Genomic DNA, 20,593 nt, shown 5'->3' with positions numbered 1-20,593 from the left:
AGGCTCTGCAAAGGACATCTAGAAGAGAAGACTAGGGAAATTAATGTGGATCACATTTAGGTCTCATGAGAAATGTGACTATCATTACTATCATCTTTGAATATAAAGCAGTAATATCTCACAATGTGCCATCCATTGCAATGTTTACTAATTTTTTTTTCCTCCCTGGTAACGGGGATTGAACCAGTGGTGTTTTACTACTGAACTACATCTCCAAACCTTTTTATATTTTAAGATGGGTTTTTCTGAATTGCCCAAGTTGGCCTCTAACTTGCAATCCTCCTGTCTCACCCTCCTGAGAAGCTGGGATTATTATGCCTGGCCCTTTGGGACTCTTCTGACAAATGGATGAAAGCCAGGAACACTCTCTCTGAAAAATGCACAAGCAACACTTTGACATGCAATTGCAGGAGTTTCAACACACTCTGAAGACTACTCCAGGACTTCTGCTCTAGAGTAATTCTTGAAGAAGTGGGGACACCCTATGAGAGGCAGCACACAAAGATGTTCAGAGCATAGTCTTGGGAGTAAAAACAGCTGATTTCAAATTCTGACTCTGACACCTGCTAGCTGTCTCACCCTGGGCAAGTAGTACTAATATAGTTTTCTGTCTATAAAAGGGAGATCACAATGGTATAGAATTCATGGAGTTGTAATGAGAATAATTAGCTAATATTTGCACAGCATACAGAACATGCCTGCCTCCCAGTACTATAACAAGTATTTGATAAAGAAAAATTTATGCTTTTCACCATCTCCTGTTTTAATGAGAATTTTTCATAATTAAGGATAACCATATTAAACTTACCTGAAATCTTAGTACAACCATATGTTAGAAAAAGATTAGAAAAGATTTTTTTTTTTGGGGTACTCGGGATTGAACTCAGGGGTACTTGATGATTGAGCCACATCCCAGACCTATTTTGTATTTTGTTTAGAGACAGGATCTTACTGAGTTGCTTAGTGCCTCACTTTTGCTGAGGCTGGCTTTGAACTCTTGGTCCTTCTCCTCAGCCTCTTGAACCATTGGGATCACAGACATGTGCCACCATGCCCAGCTAGAAAATTTTTTTTAAAAGCTTACTGGAGAATTGTTAGCTTAATGATTTTTTTTTTTTTTTTTTGCTACTGTGTCTTGATAAAATATCATCTTTTAGGATCTCCTGCATAGGTCTCTCATTGTGGAAGCATTTCAACTCTTTTACTTTAACTTTCCAAATCTGTATTCTGCAGCTTTCAAACTTTTACCCTTGCCTAGGATGCTGTTCATTCCAAGAATATAGGAACACTTCTGAATCTGACCTCTGCCTGCTTCTCCAGTCTATGCCTTCACTTCAACAATATCAAAATTACTTCTTGTTCCCCCAATACTGAAACTCACAGCTCTGTGCCCTTTTACATGTTGTTCTGTTTTTAATATATTATTCTCCTTAAGGTTCAACTGTCTGAAGAATATCGATTTAACCTTAAGAATCAGTTCAGTTTTGAAATTTCTCAGAAAGCTCTAAAGCTTCCCCACAGTACCCAGCACATATACTTCTATTATGGCATAAAGTAATTATTTTCATCAGGCTCGCTCATATTACAAAGAACTCTGTGAGTGCAGGAGCTGGTTCTCATTTTCACTAACATGCTGCCTAGTGCAAGAAACATTTGCTGCATGAAATTAAGGGAAAGACAGTCAGCAAATGGAATGAAATTCTGGTCTCTCAACTCTTCCTCTGCCTTGTTGGTATGCACAACATAATCTCACCAGTAACACTGCTCATTAGGCACACACATGGATTTTCAGTGAGGCAGAGATAGAGCGGATGGGATAATGTGGAGATTCTTTTGGTTTTGAATCACTGAGCTACAATAATATCTGCACATTAAGGAAGAAGAACATTGGTAATGGATCATAAACCAAAGAATGCTAGATTCTCCAAGGATATGCCAATCATTATTTGGGTGTTTAGGCAAAAAAGACCAACCGAAAAACACAGTACGAAGCCAGTTCAGTTCCAATCCTGATGTCAACTACTCTTTAATAGAACTGAATCAGCCTTAAAGAGAAGAGGGGGAGGGGGAGAGAGTGAGCGAGATAGAGAGGAAGGGATGAGGAAAGGGGAGGGAGGGGGCAGAGAGAAAAGAGTGGAAAAGAAATTAATGGAGCTGTTTTCTTATTCTACAATTCACTATCCCAACGGGTTCAGAATAGGAAGATATAATCCAGACACTCTGGAGAACTACTCTGTGAGCTTTAACATAATTCCTAGTATGCTTATGGGAAATCAATGATTGCATATACATCCAACTGCCTACTTAATATATTCACTTTGATAACTTAGAGAGATCCTAAAAGGAATATGTCCAAAACCAAACTCTTGATTTCTCCTCTCCAACCCCAAGTAGAACCTCCTGCTATCTTTTCCAAACTCAGTAAATAGAATACTACAAAGCTTTTCAATGTCTCCCTACCTCTGCATTTGTCTCTACCCATCCCCTGCAACTCCTACTTCACAAACCCTGGCTTCCCCAGGCTGTTCTCCACACAGCACTCATTGTGAACTTAAAATGTAGGTCAGCTCATAAATACTCCTTGGTTCAAATCTTTAGTGACTTCCCATCTCACTCAAAATAAAATCACAGTAAACAACTGCCTATAATCTGGCCATTACCTCTGATGTCATGTTTGCGACCCTCCCTCATTAGCTCCACTCAGTCACAGCAGTCTGCTGCTCTTCCTTGCACACACCAGGCATGCTCCTACTTTTTGCATTTGCTCTTTTTTCTATCTGGAACGTTCTTCCCCCAGAAATCTACATGGCTTTCTCCCTGCCTCCTTTAGGTCTTTGCATTAATGGTCTTCCATGATCAATGTACTTATAAAATTGCATCATTCAACCTCCAACCCTAGGAGTTCATACCTCAATTCTCGGCCCCCTCCATTGTCCTCACTACCTTCCAACATACTTTTTTGTTTGTTTACGGTTGTCTCGATGCAACATACACCACTTCCAACCAAGCACAAATTCTAAAAAAGGAAGGGACTTTTGTTTACCACAGGATTCTTGGTTTCTAGAATAGTGATTGTCAGAGAGTAAATACTGAATATGATCATACAAGTTTTTTATCTCCTTTGGCTTTTTGGACAAGATGTGAACATAGTTTAAAGGTTCCAAAAAGGTTTCATTTTTTTTTTTTTTTTTTTTTTTTTAGTGTGCTTCCCTTCCCTTAACAGAAGAGCAAAGTAGGGACACACTGGAAGGAAGTGTGTGTGTGTGTGTGTGTGTGACAGGATTTTAGATGCTTAGCACAAAATAACCCATCATAAAAACAAAGGTTTTTTTGAAGTTCCATGAAGTAAATTCTATCATGCATCCATGTTTGTTTTTTTTTTTTTCAATTTTTTTTTAGCGGTAGATGGACACAATATCTTTATTTTATTTATTTACTTTTATGTGGTGCTAAGGATCAAATCCAGTGCCTCACACATGCTAGGCAAGTGCTCTACCACTGAGCCACAACCCCAGCCCTCTATGTATGGTTTCAAAATGTGTTTCTCGCTTTACCTCCGAGTAAAACTAATGCTCCATGAAAATGCGCCTTTGTGTACTCTTTAGCTTCAAGTGTCCCTACCATGGTGGGGCATGACCAACCAATGGTTCTTAAAACTGAATGGATTGAAATTGGCATAAAGAAATATACAGAACAGAAAATATTGTGCCTTTCTTGAGCAGTAAGTAATATTTCCTGTTTTAGTTTTGTCTTTGTGTGTGTATGCACAACATGTAAAACACATCTGTTACTGTTAGCTGCTAAAAAGCATAAAAGTCACAATACTCACAAACCAAATTAAAAGAAGTGAAGAAACAGGTTCAAAGAGCCAAAGAACAGAAATGCACACCTCAGCTTCCACTTTGAGGGTACCCAAAGCAGACCATAGATACCAAAAAGATGATCACCTAATCCTCTGTTCCTCTAGTATGTCACGTGCAACATGTAACCATAACAATGTTAACTTGCTTCTCAGAGACATTAATAGGAAGAGCAAATAGAAATGATTAGAAGGCATTTTGAGACGAAAAAAAAAAGTGGCTATAAATGCTTAATAATAATAATGTTTTTTAAAAGTTACTTTCAGTTGCTGTTGAGTAAAGAACAGCCTGTCAGCTTTAGCCTGTACCCAGCAATTAGTTTCTTTCCATAGTAGAGGAAGCCTGCTGCAGGAGCTGCAGCCTTTTCACGGGGACACAGCTGGAGATGAGCAGGCTAAATTAACATTCTAACCTTGTTTCATATACTCAAAGTATTAGAACAAGGTATGAGACGAACTCAGTCTCAACTTTGGCAAATAAGACCTCTAAGCACACCTCTCACTGCAGGTAAACAAAGGAGGCACCAACACAAGAAAAACCTAGTCCAGCAAAACATGGCTCTTCTTGAGATCCTATCATCTACTCTTCCATGACGTCACTTGTGACCTTTCCAAGTCTCTGAAGAATATTTTTTTCTTTTATTTCTCCTCTCCATTTAGCTTCTGGAAAGATTATTTGCAGGCTGGTCCAAGTTAGGACCAGGCAGTGACGCCAACCATCCCCAGTTCTCTGAGGAATGATGATTCAGATGTGTTTTTTTAAGCACCACACAGCCTAGTCAACAGATTCTAGGGGAATGGTTCTGAGTGACAGGTTTTTAATGGCACTGAGTCCAACTGTGGGATATATTTCAGCTGAGATTCAAGCAGAAGTGGCCCTTTCTACTAGCTACTGGAGTCTAATCAACGTAGAGAGACTATATCTAAGTACAGTTTAAAAATATAGCAGAAATAGTCATGAAACCCTCCAAAGAAAATGTCAATTTATTTTCCTTCTGATGCTAATTAAGTTTAACCTGAATAGCATCTTTGATTCAATTCCAATGCTAAAATTCAAACAAGAATTCTGTTTTTTCTTACTTCACCCATTAGATCAAGTAGATTGCATGATAGCTGAGCAGCCCTCAAATAGTATCAATCTGCTGTTCATTTCAACTAAAAGCCAGATCTGTTCTCAGGACATATTAGGGTGTTGTTTGCTATTAAGAGTATATGGACAGTGAAACCCTCTATAGGGAAAAACTGACAGGTTCCTCTTCTGATGGAAGCAGTGGTTCTGTGTCCCTCGGATGACAGTTCCTATGGGGCAACCACATGCACATCAGCATTTCAAGTTTCCATATTTAAAGCCTTCAGAACCAGAAAGGAAAGCCTTGAATAAGCCTCCAGATGATCTCTACAGCTCTTAATCCTCTGGCAGCACATAATTATTGGGCTTTAAAGACACAATGAACAAAAATGACTTTAAAAAACAAAAACATAATGAGATCTTAAGGTCCAATTCTCTTTGCCAGGCCTGATGTAACCCTCTAATCCCTTTGCCACCTATAATCTGGAGGCTGAAGCAGGAAGAACTTGATTTTAAAGCCAGCCTCAGCAACGCAGTTGGGGGCTAGGGATATAGCTCAGTTGGTAGAGTGCTTGCTTTGCATGCACAAGGCCCTGGGTTCTAATCCCCAGCATTCTCTCCGACAAAAAAAAAAAAAAAAGGTGGGGGAGCTGGGGATATGGTTAAGCACCCCTGATACCAAAAAAAAAAAAAAGGGAAAAAAATTTCCAATTTCTTTTAGTAGAGCTTTTTTTTCTTTCTTTTTTAAAATTGGGATTGAATCCAGAGGTGCTTTAATACTGAGCTAATTCCCAGACCTTTTCATTTTTTATTTTGAGAAAGAGTCTCACTAAGATTGCAGGTGTCCTTGCTAGGTTGCTGAGACTGGCCCCAAACTTTTGAACCTCCTGCCTCAGCCTCTGGGAATATAGGCATGCACCATAGTGTCCAACCAGCAGGCTTTATTTTCAGAGATGAATAAAACCCAAAGGATATTGAAATTGAAATTCTATGACGTCTCCTGTAGTCCTTACTCTGCCATGAGATTTACTTAATTTCAGTCTCAAAAACTTTCAAGTAACGCAGACTATGAACTAGAATGTATGTAGATTAAGTTACAGAATACCAAAGAGAAGATTAATATTTTCAAGTGGCATGGATAAGCAATGATTTAAGACTTATGCTTTATGGACTAAATTTGTCAAAATTCTGATTTGGGCTGGAGTAAATTAGAATGATGAACTCTAGGGCTGTCCACTGGGAGAAGTCCAAAGCACAGCAGGGTTAGAACTACTGAAATCAAGTTATGTAACTCTTCCAGCAGCTGGCACTAGATTCTCAAATATAGCTTTAGAAGCAACCCACTGGTAGTCATCACCTCTGAACTACAGAAGGTAGAGCTAAATTCACACCCATCAAGTCCCAATACAATCTCTAGTTTATGGACAGTCAGCTAGGTGCCAACTCATTCCCAAAGTAAATTTCATTTTAGGGGGTCTCAACTTTTTACTCCTTGCCTCTTAATTTATAATCACACCTATTTCTATCAAAGTAAACTTTCTTGGAGAAAGCAAAGAAAATCTGTAGTTGGAAAATGTTAGGCCGTTATTACCTTTTACTTTTTATTTTTTTAAATTTTTTTTTTTCAAAGAGAGAGGGAGAGAGGAAGAGAGAGGGGGGGAGAGAGAGAGAGAGAGAGAGAGAATTTTAATATTTTATTTATCGGCCCCTGCCTCAGCACCTTGGATAGTTGGGATTACAGTGTGTACCGCACCTGGTCATGGGCTCCTTTTTATGACAAACTAGCTTGGGCGTTTTGAAAACTGAGTTCTGGATTTCAGAACAACTGTCTCCTGCCATTGAAGACAGATTTCTCATCCACCAGACCACCTCTGCTTGCAGAATATATCTTATTTTTTTGCAGGGATGGGGATTGAATGCACAGAATAGGCAATGCTCTACCACTGGACTACATGCCCCAGCCCAGCTAGAATTTTTGTCTACTTCTTATGTGTAGTCATTCAAGCAGAGCAGTTGCTATTATTAGGCCTATTCCTAAAAGATAACCTAGATGCTGGGGATATAGATTAGTGGCAGAGTATATGTCTGTCATACATAAGGTCCTCCCAGTACTGAGGGGAGAGGGAGAAGTGGGGTAGAGCCCAGAAACTGGTAGTTGAATGGTGGTTAACAGGAAGACAATAATATAATAATAAGATACTACTTTAGTATACAATCTTGGTTATCTTTTGCAGCGGGCAGGGCAGTGCTGGGAATAAAACTCAGTGTCTGATGCATGCTGCACAAGTGCTCTACCACTGAGCTATACCTCCAGCCCAAATCTTGGTTATTTTGACAAAAAAAGATAAGAAGTATCAACAAGGGCAATCTATAGAGGAATATATAGAGTACATAAGATACTAAATTTCTCAGATGAAATTAAAGGATGTGTATAATCCTGATGTGACATGAAAAATATATCAGACTTGCAGCAGCAGTCACAAGAAGTATTTTCGTTTTATTTTTTTTTAATACCTTTGTTTATTTAGTTTTTATTTTACGTGGTGCTGGAGATCGAACCCTGTACCTCATGCATGCTAGGTAAGCACTCTACCACTGAGCCACAACCCCAGCCCACAAGTACTTTCTACTTTCTTTGGTAGCAAAATGTTTTAGTATTTCATAATTAAGAATTCAATATCTACATATTGTTTATGGAATATTTTAGGTTTATAGGATTATGTGCAGCACTAGATCTATGTGTGTGACTTGGGAATCTCTCCATTGTTCCTGGAATAGTCACCACTTCAAGAACTCAAGTGTACACAAGCAGCACTATGGTGCCATAAAAGCAACTGGAGTTTGTGATTGTGGACTCTGGATGACCAAAGGAAGCTTTAACACTGAATTTGTTTGGATTGTACAACAGTCAGGAAAAGTCAGCAAATGCCAAGTTGGTTTGCTTAATTTGACAGAAGCTGCTGAAAAGGTCTTTCGCTTGGAAGCATTTACTAGTTTCTCTGGTACAATAGCTACAATTGTGGGCTTTCTGAGTGTGAATGGACATATGCAAGACATGAAATATCAGGGACAGGCACACCATCTGCAACTATCTCACAGACTGGGACTATAACATAGGAATCACAAGGGATAGAATTTTCCTCCAGGGCCACACATTAGCAAAAAACTCCTTTGGCTGACAAAGATCTTAAAAGATATGTATAAACAGGACTGGAAGATTATATCCTTCGTAGCTAGTGTCTTCAGAGTTTTCTGCCCTAATCATTCAAAGGTTAAATAAACAGAACTGATGACAGAGCCTTATTTCAGAAGACTTTCAGAGAAAAAAACTGAGATGTTATATCTATTTCTTTTCCCTAATTAACATTTAGCCTCTTCCTCAACTGTGTTTATGTGAGATTGAAACACAGAAATAAAAATATATTTAAAAGCATGTTTATATATATATATATAATATGTATATTTTATATATATATATATGAACACACACACACACACACACACACACACACACACACTTTACACTTCATCCACAGATTCACTTCTAAGTCTCCTTTATAAAATAGTATAGAAAGAAGGAAAGAAGAATTAAGAAGGTACTATCAGTGCTCTTAGGAAAAACAAAACAAAAAAAACAGTACATTGAAAACCCCATTTAAGTTTCCTTTCTTCTGAAAGAAATTCTGCCATAATTAAAGGAAAACAAAATTGTTAAAGCCATAAATTCATAAAAACAAGAAGTAAAAATCTTAGTACTAGAAAACAGGTAGACTATCAATAATACCTTAGAACTTTAAAAGGCTTAGGATTGGAACCACCTTTGAAATTGAACAAGGGGTAGGCATTAAAAGATTGGCCCTGGGTTTGATCTCCAGCAACCAACCCCTCACCAATACCCTCCCACAAAAAAAAAAAAAAAAAAAAAAAGGAGGAGGATTAGGATGCCACCAGGAGTCCTGATTCCCCACCACAATTCTATACTGCCAGACACTGAGTCCCTGTTCAAAACTGAGGATTAATTCTTTTACAGAAGACAAAGTATACAGCACTCAGAAGTGAATGCCAGACAAGGCTGAGGGGTTGAGGATTAAGTAAATTTATGCAGAGTGAATGCTAAGAGTCTCCAGCCTTCTTTCCTGACATAGTTCCCAGAACACAGACACAAAGCTTTTATGTTCCAGACAGGAGACTCAAAGATGATTTTTGTTTTGTTTTGTTTTGTTTGGTACTGGGGATTTAGTCCAGGGGCACACTACCACTGAGCTACATCTCCAGCCCTTTATTTTTTGAGACACGGTCTTACTAAGTGGCTGAGGCTGGCCTTAAACTTGTGATCATTCTGCATCAGCTTCCCAAGTTACTATATCAGGAAAATGGGAATATGGGAAGTATGCGTGTAGATAATAGCAGTGAAGGGGGAGATGTAGTCCTAAAATCTGAAGTCCTAATAAAAAAAACATGTAATTAAGAGACAAAGAGGTAAAGGTCAAAAGAATCATCTAAGCAAATTAGGATTGCCTCTGTGGAAGAGGAAATTGGGGCCCTGTTGAAAAAAAAGGGTTGAAGACTAGGTTTTTCTTACTATAGAACTAGTCAACTCTTCAAACTGTGCTTTTATGATTCTGGCAAGTATTAACTTCAAAGAATGATGCTATCAATGTTCTCAGAAAAGTCTACATCCCAGTGAAAAAGGAAGCAGAGCAGCTGTGTAAACTCTACAGCATCTATGCTAAGACCATGACCATCCTCCTCTCGGGATAAACACAAAACATGCCATAATTCCACATCTCCTTGCAGACACTGACTTGAAGCAGCGGTCACTTGTGTGTAAAGTTTGAAGAAGTTTATTGGGAAAATGTTTCTAAGCAACTAACAGATGAAATAATCAAAGTCATTTAAAATCGTTTAGAGAAAATTCATTTGGACATCTGTTAAGGTTTTTTGTTTTATTTAAACAGAGGAAATTCATTATTTTTTTTTAGAAATATAATTATATGATATAAACTCAAGAGACGTTCCCAATAGGGGAAAGTTTAAATTTAATCTCTGTTCTCTGTTAATATTTATAAATTAAATTCGTGTGTGTGTGTGGGGGGGTGTGTGCTGGGGACTGAACTGAAGCCTCACATATATTAGGCTGTACCCTGAACAAGACTTTTCATAACTAACATGAATGAAGCCAAAAAAAAAAAAAAAAAGTTTATAAATTTGAATCTCTACTAGTTGTTTAATTCCTGTATCTAAAGCATAATCTGCCTTACATTTTAAGAAGGAATGGTATCTTTTTAATCTTAATTTTTAATTGGTTGTTCAGACCATAAGCCAATGTTTAGTATAATGGACATTTTCCCATATTTATTTTATTAGTGCATTATAGTTGCATATAATGGTGGAATTTGTTACATATTCATACATGTCCACAATATAATAATATAATTTGGTCAATATAATCTCCCTGTATATTACTTTCCCTCTGCTCCTACTTCCCCTGGCCCTTTCCCTCTACTCTACTGATGGACATTTAATAAAATTCTTACAAGTATTTTATTATAGTTTTGTCAACTGTTTATTTTGTCCTATACACTAATACCAAATCAGTAAAAAAAAATCACAAAAACGCACAATTCACTCAAAATTTCTTTTCTCCCCAATCCTCCAGTGCCTGCAATAATTTCATGGTCTGGAGTACTAAAAAAGTATTAGTTTTTCTACATAAGCTCTTGAATCTAAACATTATGTAAATATGTTTAAATGCTTGATTTATTTTTTCCTAGTGTTATCTGCATCTACATGGTCTAACCTTGTAGAATTTTGATTCTTTTTGTTTAGATGGGGACAGGACAAGGGCAGAATGAAAGCTGAAATATAAAGTAACTCATCCACTGTAAGCTAGCCATTAGTTTCAACTTCTACCAGAAGATGTTAAATAGAACTGCTCATAGGGAATTTTTTTTTCCAATTGTTTGCTTTTCTTCTCCATTGGGACATGTTAATTAGTGACAGAACTAAAATTATGACATCCCTGAAAGAAGAGAACCCCTGGGAAAAATGTGAAGAATCTGTAGTTAACTACAGATGGAAAACTTTTAGGTATGCTTTTTTTCTTTCTTTCTTTTTTCTTTTTGCAGTACTGAAAACTGGACCCAGAGGCTTGTGCATGGTAGGCAAGTGCTTTCCCACTGAGATACATCCTCATTCCTTTAAAAAAAATTTTTTTTGTAGTTGCAGATGGAAAGAATGCCTTTATTTGTATATGGTGCTAAGGATTGAACCCAGAGTTCTGTCACTGAGCTTCAGCTCCAGCTCCAGACCATATCCTCATTTCCTTTTTAAATTTTACTTTGAGACAAAGTAAAAACTAAGGGCCTCACCTAGTCACCCAGGCAGGCCTTAAACTTTCAATCATCCTCCCTCAGTCTCCCAAGTAGCTGGATTATAGGTATGCACTACCACAACCTGTTTTTTATAAAATCATGTTTGTAAATTGCTAGTCCTAATACCATATCAATACTTTTGAGGGGGTGGTTTGAACTAAGATCCAACTTTAGGAGGATTTCCATTTGGGATTTGGTGAAATGGAAATGCAAGTAGGAAAGTTATTCGTTTGTTTATGTTCTTTTTAAGAGTAGAAAATTTGCCCTGGTTTCTGTGACCCAAATTTGCTTTCCTACTTCTGAAAGACAGCATTCTTGCATGCCTGATGACTATCCTCAAATATTATTGGCTTGAGGTTCTGTAGGTCAGTGGAAAGTTAGATTTCAAGAAAAGAGAACAGATGCAGATTTGGGTTATTTGCTTCAGGATCTGAGCTGGAAAAGCCTGTTAACACATTATTCTCATCATGTAACAGCCAATTCCTACTGCACAGTAAATATTGTTTTATTTTTCTGGTCTGAGCCAAGTTATATTGTGCCTCACCTGTCTACTCTTCAAATCATTACTCCCTTTGCTGAAAGAAGCAGCAATAAGGTATTTGGTGAACTGGCAAACAGGCCTGGTGCACTGAAATTTACACTACTGAAGAATGTTTTAACTGTAAGTAACTTACTGTTGCTGTCTATTGTATTTCCAGAAGATAGTACAATGGGATCTTACCTGTCTTGATTGGAAAGTTGGTATTTCTTTCATCATTTCAAAGATATTCAGTCTCATTTAAATTGTTCTATCATCTCAAGTTTTAAGTGGAGTTAGGGGATCATTTCTTCTTTGTCCTTCACAGTGGACACCTTTTTCTTTCCTCCCTTCCTTCTTTGGTTAAATCGTGAGCTCACTTTCAGTTGAATCCCCCCCGGCCCCCCCCCCCCCCCGAGCCTAAAGCATGCTAAAATTTGGAACTGTTGCTAAAGGGCTGCTTTCCATTTGTTTCTGTCAGACACCCTAGATTTCACCAGTTCTTGATCAGCAGCAACAGCAAGGTGCTAAACAATTCAATGACCCTATCTCTACATAAAATATAAATCAGGGCTGGGGATGTGGCTCAGTGGTTGAGTACCCCTGGGTTCAATCCCTGGTACACCTGCCCCCCCCAAAAAAAAAGCTAAGAAAAAGGTTTCCTAACATTTAATGAGTAAAAGAATAAATAAATAATTCTGTCAAGGTATAACCTTTGTTCTTAAAAACAAAGTAAAATTATTTTCCATAGTTATTTCAAGTTCTATTCCACAACTAATACAAGGAAGAGAAAGGGTGCTATGATTGTCCTCTAACAGTTTATGGCTGGTCTTTAGTTATGCTGGTGTTGAAGAAGGGAGGATGGCCTAGTGGGAGAAGGTTAGGTCACTGGGTACCCAGCCTTTGGAAGACATTAAGGAAGTCCTTATGGGACTCTGCTCAGGTCTTGTGAGAGCAAGTTGTTATAAAAAGAGCAAGACTGGCCTCACTTTGCTCTTTGGCTTCTTGTCCGGTCATCGTCACCTCTCCCTCTCACACATGTTCCTGCCAGGATGCCATCTACCACTTGATGAAGCCAAGGGGCAAGTAAGTGTTGGCACCATGCTCTTGGACCCCCCAAACTGCTAGTTGAATATTTCTTTATGAAATACCCATCCTCAAGTATTTTGTTATAACAAAGATACATGGGCTACTACAAAGGAATTCTTTATATAAAAATGAAAAATTGGCAAGATATCATCTAATACTAGCCAAGTAAAGTAAAACTGACCTGTAGGTTATTCAGAGGTTCCATCTTCATGACTGGGCCCAAGGTATTGAGAGGCAAGGAGACATCAATGCTCTGGTTTGGCATCAGTGGTGTATGGATGGCCAGAGGAGTGCTTGGGATGACACCAAAGCTTGAAGAGAAGATGAAGAAATCACAGAAATTAATCAAGATTTAGCCAGATCTTTCGGTTCAAATGGCTTTCTACTTCATTTGGGAAAAAAAAAAAAAAAAACATTTTTAATACAATTAAATGGAAGGAATAGTAGGAAACAAGTTGCTCAATTCCAACTTGCTATAACATTGATGATGTCATACCTCTGATTTCCATTAAATGCATTTGAGGAAAATGAAAACATTCCTAAGTACCGAACTATTTTGCTAATGCTCTTATTCTCAAAGTTTATTCCATTTATCATGCCACTAGAGAGGTTTGATAAGCATTTCTTTTTATAAATCTTTCCTGAGGGCTGCGGTTGTGACTCACTGATAGAGTACTTGCCTAGCAAGTGTAAGGCATTGGGTTTCTCAGCACCACATATCAACAAATAAATAAAAGTCCATCAATAATTAATAAAAATATATTTTTTAAATAAATCTTTCCTTAGATAATTTTGGAAAAAAGATTTAAGAATCCCCATTCTGGGAGCTGTGGCTGTGGCTCAGTGGTAGAGCACTCACCTAGCATGTGCAAGGCGCTGGTTCAATCCTTAGCACTACATAAAAATAAATAAGGGGCTGGAGCTCTGGCTCAGTGGTAGAGCGCTTGCCTAGCATTCGCACGAGGCACTGGGTTCGTTCTTCAGCAGCACATAAAATAAATAAAATGAGTATTTAAAAAAATAACTTAAAAAATAAAAGTATTGTGCCCAACTACAATTTAAAAATATTAAAAAAAAATTCCCATTCTGTTAACAATTCCTGGTGAGGATGTGGGAAAAACCTAGTACAACCACTTTGGAAAGCAGTATGGAGATTCCTCAGAGGACTAGAAATGGAACCACCCTATGACCCAGCTATTCACTCCTTGGTATGTGTTTAAGAGAGCTCAAATCAGCATTCTAGAGTGATATATCAATATCAATAAACATTTATGGCAGCAAAATTCACAACAAACAAGTTATGCAACCAGTCTAGGTATCTGTCAACAAATGAATAAAAATAGGTGGCTTTAGGGCTATCGATATAGTTCAGTGGTAGAGGATGTATCTATAAAGTTCAATCTCCAGTACCCCAAACCAAATAAATAAATGAACAAATAAATAAATAAATAAGAATTTGTGCTTTAAATAGCTTTAGAAAGGAAGTCAGGGCTATGGTATTTATAAAATAACTAAAGGGATGATTAGAGATAATTAACTATCTATTTCAATTGTCAAAATGGGTAGAGAAATATTTGTTGGGCTGGGATTGTGTTTCAGTGATAGAGTGCTTGCCTAGCATGTGTGAGGCACTGGGTTTGATTCTCATAAACAAAATAAAGATATTGTGTCATCTATAACTAATAAAAAAATTATATAAAAGGACTGTTTGCAGTCCTGGGAATCGAACCCAGGGCCTAAATTATTACTGGGACAGAACACATGGCAGGGGCATGGTTCCAAATCTTCCAATTGTTCTTCTAAGTACAGAATAAAAGGCAAAAGACAAGTAGAGAGGAATGCAGGTTATGCACATTTCCTTTATTACAAAGGATTTCCAAGAAGAATGAAGCAAAAAAGATAGATCCAGATATCCAACATGGCGGCGGGCGCGGAGAGATCTAGTCTCTGACCCCTTCAGCTGTGTGGGCATAGGGAGTCGTAAACTGTCTAAATGCTGTTTGCTCAGGATCACTAAGCAATGCAGAGCTGACGTGGATCTGGGGCGAACAGTCCGGGCCTCTCAGAACACACACCGAGCCGGGATCGGCTGCATTCAAGCTTTCGTTCACCTGCTTCTCGCAGCCAAACCGCTATGACTCAGCACTAACGATCCCACTGAAACAACTGGTCGGCCCTTCTGATCCCACGGAAGTAATGCCAACCAAGCCTTCATAGGCAGTGGCCACAGGATTGAAATGGGGCTTGGGAGAGACAGACAGGACCCACCCGTTGCATTGGTCACCCGGCAAAGGGAACGAACTGTCACCATTTGCATGGGATACCACCATGGCAGAGAACTGACGTAACCAAAACGCGGCGGAGGAGATAAATTCATTGAAACCAGCGGCAGCAGGTGTGTAATCCCCTAGCCATCCCTCTCCACACAGCGGGGAAACCTTAAGGGCCCCTCCCCCCTCCCAGCTCTCCCATGAGCGCAATAGCCAGACCAAGGGAATCAGGAGTGGCGCAGGACTCGTGGAGTGGAACTCCCGGCTACCACTCCCACCAGTGCTGACAACTGAGGTCCCTTACACCAGCTACCGGGGGCGTGGCTACTGGAGGGCAAGCCAATTCGCTGGGGGTTCTCAGCCCCAAGCTCTACAAACTTAGGGTCTGAGGGTATGTCAAACAGGGAGAGTGTGCCCAGTCGTTCATGAAAACAGAGCTCCCAGGAGCAGCAGACCTGGCGTGTAGCCAGTATTGTGGTGAGCGTCACCGGTGAGCGGGGCCTGGCTCGAGGAAAAGAGGGGAAGTGTCTAGACACAAGAGAAGGCCCTAGGCACCCAGGATTGGAGACCCGCCCAGTCTGGGAGGAAGAGGTGCTGCACAGTGATTGGTTCCCACCTATTGAGAGGAGAAGCTTGGCCCAGTGGGCACAGCTCCACCTACTGGAAGAGAAGTTAATCAAACTCTAAGACTGCATTTATTAATTTTTTTTTTAATTTGGGTTTTTTTTCATTTTCATTTTTTTGTTGTTGTTTTGTAAATATTTTTTTAATTTCTTTAAATTTTTTTAAATTTTTTATTATTTTATTTTATTTTTTTAATTTTAATATTCATTTTTTATTATTATTTGTCTTTTCATTTCTTTTCAATTCTCTTATTCCCCCTTCCTTGAATTCTATCTGCTTACTCTCATTCTCTTTAGTGACTTCTTCCCTTCCCTTCTAATACCTTTTCTCCGAAGCATCAAATAAATTTATAGGAGTAAACAGTAACTCAGCAGTCAAACAGAACAAGAAGCAACATGAGCAGCATGAAAAAGCAAGGAAGAAAAGGAGTACAAACAATGCAGGACAGCCTAAATATTCAGGAGGACGTAGAGCCATCAGAAAAATGGTCATATAAGGAACTCAAGGAATACCTTAGACAGATGGAATGGAACCTTAAAGAGGATACGAGACAGCAAATTCAAACAGTGAAAGAATACATTGAAAATGAATTACATAAAAAGATAAAAGAAGAAGTTAAGCATCTTTATCAGGAGATAGAGATTATAAAAAAATAATCAAACAATAATTCTAGAAATAAAAGAAAGTATAAACCAAATTAAAAACTCAAATGAGAGTATCACTAACAGAGTGGAGCAAGTAGAAGCCAGAATGTCAGATAATGAAGACAAAATATATCATCTTGAAAAGAGTCTAGCCAACTCAGAAAGGCTGGTTAAAAATCACGAGAAAAACATCCAAGAGATATGGGATAACATAAAAAAACCAAATTTAAGAGTCATCGGGATAGAGGAAGGCACAGAGATTCAAACCAAGGGAATGAGTAACCTGCTGAATGAAATAATTACAGAAAATTTTGCAGAAATAAAAAAGAAAACGAATATACAAATTGTAGATGCATACAGGACACCGAGCACACAAAATCACAGTAGACCAATGCCAATACACATTGTTATGAAAATATCCGATATACAAAACAAAGAGAAAATATTAAAAGCTACAAGAGAAAGGAGGCAGATTACATTCAGGGGTAAACCAATAAGGTTAACAACGGATTTTTCATCACAGACGCTGAAAGCGAGAAGATCCTGGAACAACGTATTTCAAACACTGAAAGACAATGGATGCCAAACAAGAATTCTGTATCCAGCAAAATTAAGCTTCAGGTATGACAACGAAATAAAAATCTTTCATGATAAACAAAAGCTAAAAGAATTTGCAGCCAGAAAACCAGCACTGCAAAGCGTCTTGAGCAAAACACTACACGAGGAAGAAATGAAAAACAATAACCAAAACCATCAGTGGGAAGTGCCTTGGTAAAGACAGAGGGCGAGGGGAAAGCTAATCATGGAGAAACAAACTAAATTAGAAAAAAAAAATAATCAAACATGGCTGGAAGTACAAACCATACATCAATAGTAACTCTAAACGTTAATGGCTTAAACTCTCCAATAAAGCGACATAGGTTGGTACCATGGATTAAAAAAACAAATCCAACAATATGCTGCCTCCAGGAGACACATCTGATTGGAAAAGACATACACAGGCTGAAGGTGAAAGGTTGGGAAAAAATATACCATGCACACGGTCCTCGTAAGCAAGCAGGGGTGGCCATCCTCATATCGAATAAAATCAACTTCAAGACTAAGTTAATCCAAAGGGATAAGGAAGGACATTATATACTGTTAAAAGAAACCATTCACCAACAAGACATAACAATTATCAATATTTATGCACCAAATAATGGTGCTGCGACATTCATAAAACAAATTCTCCTCAAGTTCAAGAATCAAATAGACCACAACACAATAATTATGGGTGACTTCAACACACCTCTCTCACCATTGGACAGATCCTCCAAACAAAAGTTGAATAAAGAAACTATAGAACTCAATATCACAATCAATAACCTAGACTTAACTGACATATATAGAATATATCAACCATCATCAAGTGGATATACTTTTTTCTCAGCAGCACATGGATCCTTCTCAAAAATAGACCATATATTATGCCATAGGGCAACCCTCAGTAAATATAAAGGGGTGGAGATAATACCATGCATTTTATCTGATCATAATGGAATGAAACTGGAAATCAATGATAAAAGAAGGAAGGGAAAATCCTATATCACATGGAAAATGAACAATATGTTACTGAATGATCAAGGGGTTACAGAAGACATAAAGGAGGAAATCAAAAAATTCTTAGAGATAAATGAAAATACAGACACAACATATCGGAATCTATGGGACACAATGAAAGCAGTTTTAAGAGGGAAATTCATCGCCTGGAGGTCATTCCTCACAAAAAGGAAAAACCAACAAATAAATGAGCTCACACTTCATCTCAAAACCCTAGAAAAGGAAGAGCAAAACAACAGCAAATGCAGCAGAAGGCAAGAAATAATTAAAATCAGAGCGGAAATCAACGAAATTGAAACAAAAGAAACTATTGAAAAAATTATCAAAACTAAAAGTTGGTTCTTCGAAAAAATAAATAAGATTGACAGACCCTTAGCCATGTTAACAAAGAGAAGAAGAGAGAGAACTCAAATTACTAACATACGGGATGAAAAAGGCAATATCACAAAGATGCTACAGAAATACAGAAGACAATTAGAAATTATTTTGAAAACCTATATTCCAATAAAATAGAAGATAGTGAAGACATCGATAAATTTCTTAAGTCATATGATTTTCCCAGACTGAGTCAGGAGGATACACACAATTTGAACAGACCAATATCAATGGATGAAATAGAAGAAGCAATCAAAAGACTACCAACCAAGAAAAGCCCAGGACCGGAGGGTATACAGCGGAGTTTTACAAAACCTTTAAAGAAGAATTAATACCAATACTTTTCAAGTTATTTCAGAAAATAGAAAAAGAGGGAGCTATTCCAAATTCATTCTATGAGGCCAACATCACCCTGATTCCGAAACCAGGCAAAGACACCTCAAAGAAAGAAAATTACAGACCAATATCTCTGATGAACCCAGATGCAAAAATCCTCAATAAAATTCTGGCGAATCGGATACAAAGGCACATCAAAAAAATTGTGCACCATGATCAAGTGGATTCATCCCTGGGATGCAAGGATGGTTCAATATACGGAAATCAATAAATGTTATTCACCACATCAATAGACTCAAAGATAAGAACCATATGATCATCGATAGATGCAGAAAAAGCATTCGACAAAGTACAGCATCCCTTTAAGTTCAAAACATTAGAAAAACTAGGGATAACAGGAACTTAACCTTGACATTGTAAAAGTTATCTATGCTAAGCCTCAGGCTAGCATCATTCTGAATGGAGAAAAATTGAAGGCATTCCCTCTAAAATCTGGAACAAGACAGGGATGCCCTCTATCACCACTTCTATTCAATATAGTTCTCGAAACACTGGCCAGAGCAATTAGACAAACAAAAGAAATTAAAGGCATAAAAATAGGAAAAGAAGAACTTAAATTATCACTATTTGCGGATGACATGATTCTATACCTAGAAGACCCAAAAGAGTCTACAAAAAAACTACTAGAACTAATAAATGAATTCAGCAAAGTTGCAGGATATAAAATCAACACCCATAAATCAAAGGCATTTCTGTATATCAGCGACAAATCTTCTGAAACGGAAATGAGGAAAAACACTCCATTCACAATATCCTCAAAAAAAATAAAATACTTGGGAATCAACCTAACAAAAGAGGTGAAAGATTTATACAATGAAAACTACAGAACCCTAAAGAGAGATGTAGAAGAAGATCTTAGAAGATGGAAAAATATACCCTGTTCATGGATAGGCAGAACTAACATCATCAAAATGGCGATATTACCAAAAGTTCTCTATAGGTTTAATGCAATGCCAATCAAAATCCCAACGGCATTTCTTGTAGAAATAGATAAAGCAATCATGAAATTTATATGGAAATATAAAAGACCCAGAATAGCAAAAACAATGCTAAGCAGGAAGTGTGAATTAGGCGGTATAGCGATGCCAGATTTCAAACTATATTACAGAGCAATAGTAACAAAAACAGCATGGTACTGGTACCAAAACAGGCAGGTGGACCAATGGTACAGAATAGAGGACACAGAGACTAATCCACAAAGTTACAACTATCTTATATTTGATAAAGGGGCTAAAAGCATGCAATGGAGGAAGGATAGCATCTTCAACAAATGGTGTTGGGAAAACTGGAAATCCGTATGCAACAAAATGAAACTGAATCCCCTCTTCTTGCCATGTACAAAAGTTTACTCAAAATGGATCAAGGAGCTTGATATCAAATCAGAGACTCTGTGTCTGATAGAAGAAAAAGTTGGCTCCGATCTACATATTGTGGGGTTGGGCTCCAAATTCCTTAATAGGACACCCATAGCTCAAGAGTTAATAACAAGAATCAACAAATGGGACCTACTTAAACTAAAAAGTTTTTTCTCAGCAAGAGAAACAATAAGAGAGGTAAATAGGGAGCCTACATCATGGGAACAAATTTTTACTACTCACACTTCAGATAGAGCCCTAATATCCAGAGTATACAAAGAACTCAAAAAATTAGACAATAACAAATAACCCAATAAACAAATGGGCCAAGGACCTGAACAGACACTTCTCAGAGGGGGACATACAATCAATCAACAAGTACATGAAAAAATGCTCTCCATCTCTGGCAGTCAGAGAAATGC

General features: G+C 37.9%; 1 protein-coding gene across 5 annotated transcripts in view; it reads right to left on the bottom strand.

Moving 5' to 3' along the window:
- Positions 1 to 20,593, bottom strand: part of AP2B1 (adaptor related protein complex 2 subunit beta 1) — a 120,623-nt gene that overhangs the window by 16,984 nt on the left and 83,046 nt on the right. For all 5 annotated transcript variants that reach the window (XM_081270416.1, XM_081270414.1, XM_081270415.1 and 2 more), the window contains one exon: positions 13,090 to 13,219. In XM_081270416.1, coding sequence (XP_081126542.1) covers positions 13,090 to 13,219 — 130 coding nt within the window. The remainder of the gene's footprint in view (positions 1 to 13,089; positions 13,220 to 20,593) is intronic.

This window comes from Spermophilus citellus (genome assembly GCF_964194105.1).
Source record: "Spermophilus citellus genome assembly, chromosome: 17".
Lineage (NCBI taxonomy): Eukaryota > Metazoa > Chordata > Mammalia > Rodentia > Sciuridae > Spermophilus > Spermophilus citellus.
Note: the sequence above shows the minus strand (reverse complement) of the source record. Positions and strands in the feature narration are given on the sequence as shown.